Raw genomic sequence first — 7,671 nt, forward strand, 5'->3', positions numbered from 1 at the left:
GCGAATATACATATGAATTATTGCGAATATTTAAAACATGATGCAAATTCCCTTTGGACCATGAAGGTTGTCTTTGGACGGTGAGGATGATATCCTTAGACCATGACGTCCTGGGCCATGAAGCGCATGCCAAGGATTCGCAGGCCATGAAATGGTGACCTCGGGCTATGAGGATGGAGTCTCTGGATGATGACGCCTTTGAATAATGATGTGCAATATTGAGAGATTCTCAGGCCATGGCATGATGTCTCCCGGCTATAAGGATGATGCCTTCTGACTATGATGCCTTTGGACAAGACGTCGATGTTTTAGCCCATGAAAATGCAAAAATATGACACTTGTTCACATGCGAAGATGAGACAAAACAAGGCTTAGTCTTGTGTAATATGAGGGAAGTGCTTAGCCCTAGGTGAACAGAGGGATAGTTCTAGGTTTTAGGTAGTGTAGTGGAGACAATATTTAATCTTATGCAAGGGAAAGTCAATGCTTAGCCTTACGCCAAAAGGGGAGACAATGCTTAGTTTTGTGTAGGGAAAGGCAGTGCTTAGCCTTATGCAAGAAGAGGAGACAATGCTTAGTCTCATGCAAAGAAGGGAGACAATGCTTAGTCTCATACAAGAAAAGACAATGCTTAGCCTTATGCAATTAGGGAGGTAGTGCTTAGCCTCATACAAGAAGAAGAGACAATGCTTAGTCTCATGCATGGAAAGACAGTGCTTAGCCTTATGCAACTAGGGAGGCAATGTTTAGCCTCATGCGAGAAGAAGAGACAATGCCTAGTCTCATGCAAAGAAGGGAGACAATGCTTAGTCTCATACAAGAAAAGACAATGCTTAGCCTTATGCAATTAGGGAGGTAGTGCTTAGCCTCATGCAAGAAGAAGAGACAATGCTTAGTCTCATGCAAGGAAAGACAGTGCTTAGCCTTATGCAACTAGGGAGGCAATGTTTAGCCTCATGCGAGAAGAAGAGACAATGCTTAGTCTCATGCAAAGAAGGGAGAAAATGCTTAATTAGTCTCATGCAAGGAGAGGCAGTGCTTAGCCTTATGCAATTAGGGAGGCAATGCTTAGCCTCATGCAAGAAGAAGAGTCAATGCTTAGTCTCATGCGAAGAAAGGCAATGCTTATTCTTATGCAAGAGAACGATGAGTGACGGTGAGAAAGTAAAGTTTTTCTTAGCTGGAGGTGTTTGTGCTAGGTAATTTGTCATCATGAAGGTAGTGACTTGATGTATCTGTGGATAATGTTGTTTTATCATGCCTGCATCCAAAGAAAAATTGTGAGTTTTGTGGGGGGAAGTTCGGTTCGTGCTTTTGTCTTCTTGCTCGGCCTCTGCTCCTGTTTTGGGATACTATTTGAGTTACCCTGGGCAACATCTGGCTGTCATAGAGACAAAATTTTTAGAAAAATATGCAATGAATTTGATAAATATAGTCATTTGAAATGTAGTAGTATGCGACATCAAATAATTTAGATGAGCCGGTGACTATGGCACATTTTAGAGACATTGCGACCTCCTTTCCTTAGAATTTTGAAGGCCCCCCTCCAAATTCTGCCCCAGTTTAAATGCATACTTCTGACAATACTTTTGGTTGTTCCGCATATGACGAAGTTGGCTGAACTTGCGATCTTGCCGCAGTTTCTGATCGTGGGGAAAATGAAGATTTTATTAAGATGTGACTGAACCCACAGGGATGCCTACGTATCCCCTCTTAAACGGGAATCGAGTCAAGCGTAGTTCAGTTACATCAAGTGAGGAAATGTAAACAATCCTAAACATAGTATCTCTTGACTGCGTCTGAGTTGATAGGTTTTGGCCAAATCTCTCCGTCCATTTCTGAAAGTATGAGTGCTCCTCCTGTTAGTACTCAATGAACCATGTAGGGGCCTTGCCAGTTGGGTGAGAACTTCCTCTTGGCTTCGTCCTGATGTGGGAAGATCCGCTTTAGCACCAATTGCCCCGGTGCGAATTGCCTTGGTCTGACCTTTTTGTTGAAATCTCTTGCCATTCTGTTCTGGTAGAGTTGACCGTGACATACGACATTCATTCTCTTTCCATCAATGAGAGCTAGTTGCTAGTAACGGCTCTGTACCCATTCTGCGTCACTGAGCTTGGCTTCTTGTATAATTCTTAAAGAAGGGATTTCTATTTTGGCAGGAATAACTGCTTCAGTGCCATAAACCAACAGGTAGGGAGTTACCCCAGTTAATGTGCCATCCGTGGTATGATACCTGAGTAGAGCAAATGGTAGCTTCTCATGTCATTGTTTGTAATTGTCTGCCATTTTCCTTAGTATCTTCTTGATGTTTTTGTTGGCGGCTTCTACAACTCCGTTCATTTGCGACCTGTATATTGTGGAATTCTGATGCTTGATCTTGAAAGTTCCACATATGGACTTCATTAAATCACTGTTGAGATTGGCGGCTTTGTCAGTGATGAGTGACTCAAGTATTCCAAACTAACAAACGATGCGATCCCGAATAAAATTTACGATGACCTTCTTAGTTACGACTTTGTATGATGCAGACTCAACCCTCTTTGGGAAATAGTCTATGGCCACTAGAATGAACCTATGCCCATTTGAAGCAGTGGGTTTGATTGGACCGATGATATCCATGCCCCAAGCGGAGAAAGGCCAGGATGCGCTTGTTGGATAGAGTTCATTGGGTGGCATTCGTATCATATTAGCATGTATCTGGCATTGGTGACATTTCTAAACATACTTGATGCAGTCTGTTTCCATAGTCATCCAGAAATACCTTGCTCTTAGTATTTTCTTGGCTAAGACGAACCCATTCATGTGCGGTCCGCAAATTCTGGCATGTATTTCCTCGAGCTATCTGGATGTTTCCTTCGCATCGACGCACCATAGTAACCCCAATTTGGGAGTTCTTCCACATAGAATTCCTCTGCTTTGAAAGAAATTGTTGGCTAATCTTCAAAGCATGCGCTTCTGAGTATGGGTAGAGTGCTCTGAATATTCTCTTTTTGCCAAATATTCCTTGATGTCGTGGAACCACGGATTTCCATCGCTCTCTTCTTCAACATAAGCACAATAAGCTGGCTGTTTATGAATTCCTATTAGGGAAAGATCGATGAAGTTCTTGTCTTGGTGTTGTATCGTGGAAGATAGAGTGGCCAATGCATCTGCGAACTCATTTTTAATTCTCGGAACATGTTTGAATTCTATCTTTGTGAACCTTTTGCTCAGCTCTTGTACATAGTGCAAATATGGCAATATTTTGGTGTTTTTTGTAGCCCATTCTCTTAAAACCTGATGCACCAATAGATTAGAATCTCTAGTTACCAACATCTCCTGAACATTCATGTCAATGGCCAACCTGAGTCCCAAGATGCAAGCCTCATATTCTGCCATATTGTCGGTGCATGGAAACCCGAGTTTTGCAGATACCGGATAGTGTTAGCCAGTTTCTGATACCAAAACAGCTTTGATACCTATTCCATTGAAGTTTGATACTTTATCGAAGAACATTCTCCAACAATTATATGCTTCAGTGATATTTTCTCCTACGAACGACACTTCCTCGTCGGGAAAATATGTTTTCAATGGTTCGTATTCTCCGTCTACAGGATTTTCTTCCATATAATCTGATAATGCTTGTCTTTTAACTGCCTTGTGAGTTACATAGATGATGTCAAACTCACTCCGCAATATTTTCCACGTTGCTAACTTACCTGTAGGCATATGCTTCTGAAAGATATATTTTAGTGGATCCATTCTCGATATGAGATATGTAGTGTATGCACATAAATAATGCCTCAACTTCTGTGTTATCCATGTCAAAGAGGTGCATTCCAGCAAAGAGTACCGGGCTTCGTAGGGTGTGAATTTCTTGCTCAGATAGTATATTGCCTGCTCTAGTTTCATCATGTGGTCCCAAAACGCAACCGAAAGCTCCATCTAGTACAGACAAATAAAGCAGCAGTGGTCTTCCTGGCTCTAGTGGGACCAGAACGGGCGGTTTGGATAAATATTCCTTAATTTTGTCGAAGACTTTCTGGAATTCTTCAGTACAACTTGTTGCAACATCTTTCCTCAGCATTTTGAAGATCGACTCACATATCACTGTTGATTGTGCTATGAAGCAACTGATGTAATTGAGAAGCCTTAAACGCTCATCACATCTTTCTTATTCTTCAGACGTGGCAAGTCCTGGATAGCTTTGACCTTTGATGGGTCTAACTCAATCCCTCGGCGGCTAACGATGAACCCTAACAATTTTCCAGCAGGGACTCCGAAGGCACATTTTGCAGGGTTCAGTTTCAGATTGTACCTTCGAATCCGATCAAAGAATTTCTTCAAATCTGCTATGTGATCTGTACTCATTTTGGATTTGATGATGACATCATCTATGTAGACCTCTATTTCCTTATGTATCATGTCGTGGAAGATAGTTGTCATGGATCTCATGTAGGTGGCTCCGGCATTCTTCAAACCAAACAACATCATTTTATAGCAGTACATTCCCCATGATGTGATAAAGGCTGTCTTTTCGGCATCCTCTTCATCCATCCAGATATAATGATACCCTGTGAAACAATCCACAAAGGACTGGAGTTCATGCTTGGCATAGTTGTCGATCAGTATGTGTATATTGGGCAATAGGAAATCATCTTTGGGACTCGCCCTGTTTAAGTGTTGTTAATCAACACACACTCTGACTTTCCCATCTTTCTTCGTAACCGGCACAATATTGGTCAACCAAGTCGGATATTCAACCACTCTGAGAACCTTGGCTTTGATTTTCTTGGTGACCTCCTCTTTTATTTTCAAACTCATATCCGGCTTGAATTTTCTGAGCTTCTGTTTTACCGGTGGACACATGGGATTGGTAGGTAGCTTGTGAGCCACTATGGATATGCTCAAACCAGTCATATCGTCGTATGACCATGCAAAGATATCTTCATATTCTTTTGGGAACCTGATGTACTCTTCTTTCTCTGACGGTGATAGATAATTGCTTATGCGTGTTTCCTTGACTAGTTCGGAGTCCCCTAAGTTAACTGCTTCAGTTTCGTCCAAATTGGACTTTGGCTTGTTTTCAAAATTTTCCACTTCTTTGACAATTTCCTCAAGTATTACGTCGTCTTCCTAATCCTCTGAATCATTATCCTTATGTCGCGTTGTCTCATTACATGTCACAGTCATAGGTTCATCGGGATAGGTAATAATAATGCTGTAAAGAGAAAATATAAAGAATAACAATAAATAGCAATGCATTAATAAAACTTTGAAAAATGTCAACCAGTACTGCTCGATGTCTCGAGCAATTATTACAAAACAAAATACGTTCAAAACAAAATACTAAAAATGCCTTAGATGCTCAAAAAATTGCTTTAAAATAATTGATGTTAATTACAAGGCTACCCAGGAACTCGACGGGCCCAGGATGGTGCAACAACCCAATTCTTGAGAATAACTCCTTTATCAACGGTTTGAATGGTAAGGTCTTCCTCCTCATTCTCCTCAACTATCGCACTGCAATCCATGTCTTCGTCATCCAGAAATAGCTTCATTATGCCAGCTAAGGCTTCATCTTCCTTAGACTCCCACATCATGTCAGCTTGATGAAATATCTGGTGCAAATGTGGTACCGGTTGTTCCAGCGGATAATAAGGACTGCGCCATGGTGGCGACCAATCCTGGCACTCTTACCAAGTATATTCGTACCCAAGTCCGAAAGTTGTACCATGACACTTCAGAAGTACCGGTTTGGTGATCCATTGGAGATTCTTGCCGAGACCCTTGCCAGGTTCATACCCTGTCCATAGCAGTATGCTTTCTATCTTGTTGCTCCACCATTTGTCCGTTTTAATTGCGTTGACGTGCTCAATGCGATGGTATGTTTCTCCACCTAACTTCTTCCTATTCTCGATGACCGGAACAACCTGATTGGTATAAATGGGATTACTTCCGTCTCCGTGGATGATCACCTCCTAGTGGTTCCATTCAAATTTCACGGCCTGATGTAGAGTAGAGATCACTGCCCCAGCAGCATGTATCCAGGGTCGTCCCAACAATTGATTGTAGGTGGCAGATATATCCAACACTTGAAACTCAACATCAATCCAGGTTGGGCCCATCTTTAGGCTGAGGTTGATTTCTCTGATTGTGGCTCTTTGAGATCCATCAAAAGCCTTCACATTCATGCTTCCTTCTCGTATTTTGTGCAGGCCTTTACCCAACCTCTTCATAGTGGTCAATGGACATATATTGAGACTCGAACCCCCATCTATCAGGACCCTGGCGATGAATTTATCCTCAAATTGCACTGTGATATACAGTGCCCTGTTGTGACTTAGTCCTTCTAGTGGAAGCTCGTCTTCATGAAAGGAAATTTTGTGGCTTTCCAGTACCTGCCTGACCATGTTGGCCATTTACCCACTAGTGATGTTGGCGGGTACATAAGCTTCACTCAGCACCTTCATCAGGGCATTCCTATGTGTCTCAGAGTTTTGTAGCAGTGACAAGATAGATATCTGAGCAGGAGTTTTATTCAAATGGTCAACCACAAAGTATTCTCTCGCTTGTACTTTTCTTCGAAGGACGTCAGGGCCAGTCTCAACAACAGGTGGCCTAGATGCAGTTTCTCCTAAGTGCTCTGGTGTATAAACCTTGCTAGTTCTAGTCATGCCTTGTGCTGCGCCTGTTTTTTTCATTTTCGCTTTTCCTTTCCTTCTCGCTTCCGCAACATAATCCCATGGTATAACATCAGACTTGTAAGATGGTGTGGGTGATATCATCACAGTGAAGGGTGTGGTTACCTCAACTTCAAACGGTGCTGCTGCGGTTACCTCGACTTCAAGCGGTGCTTGGGTTTGTACCACAATGGGTGTGAGGGTGACTGGAGATGTTTTAGGATCATCCCCCTTCCGAATAAGTCCAATTGACCCCTCTGGATCCCATTTTTCATCGGTCTCTATCACATTCACTCCCTCACCTCTGTGATCTGAGGGAGGATTATTACGAACATTGGGTGCGACTTCTTTTGCCGGTATGACCTTGTTGTCGATCAGTGTCTAAATCTTGTCCTTCAGAGTGTGACACTCATCAATGGTATGACCTTTCATGCCTGAGTGATAGCTCATGTCTTGTTTGGGTTAATCCACTAAGAAGAGTTTTCCATAGAAACAACGGGAATGGAAGTGACATAACCAGCAACCTTCAATCTCTCATACAGTTGGTCTATGTGTTCAGCAATTGGAGTGTATTGTCTGGGTGGTCTGCGGTCAAAGTTTGGTCTTGGTTTTTGTTAATTTTGGCGTGCGGGTGGTGGTGAGTGATAATATGCGGGTTGGGTGTTGTAGGCATGGTAGGTGGTGGCAGGTTGTTGGTATATGGGGGGTGAAGGCTGGTATGTGGGTGGAGGTGTTTAGTATGTGAGAGGAGACTTAGGACCCTGGGCCACCATTACAACACCCATTTCTTTCTTCTTCGAGATACCTCCTGACTGCAAGGCTTTATTCGTGGCGTGTAATGCTTCGAAATTCGTCACCATTCCACTCTTGATCCCTTCTTCTATTCTTTCTCCCAACTTGATGATGTCAGAGAATTTATGGTTTTCAATAACCATCAGCCTTTCATAGTACTGCGGGTTTTGAGATCTGACAAAGAACTTATTCATTTGTTCTTCTTCAAGTGCTGGTC

The 7,671-nt window shown here is 42.5% G+C and overlaps 1 protein-coding gene across 1 annotated transcript; it reads right to left on the reverse strand.

The window, feature by feature from the left end:
* Window positions 1-2,940: 2,940 nt before the first annotated feature.
* On the reverse strand, window positions 2,941-3,378 carry LOC138908322 (uncharacterized). Its single transcript, XM_070198980.1, has one exon. The coding sequence runs from the start codon at window positions 3,376-3,378 to the stop codon at window positions 2,941-2,943; it is 438 nt and encodes a 145-aa protein (XP_070055081.1).
* Between the last annotated feature and the right edge of the window lie 4,293 nt (window positions 3,379-7,671).

This window comes from Nicotiana tomentosiformis, chromosome 3 (genome assembly GCF_000390325.3).
Source record: "Nicotiana tomentosiformis chromosome 3, ASM39032v3, whole genome shotgun sequence".
In the NCBI taxonomy this organism is placed as follows: Eukaryota; Viridiplantae; Streptophyta; class Magnoliopsida; order Solanales; family Solanaceae; genus Nicotiana; species Nicotiana tomentosiformis.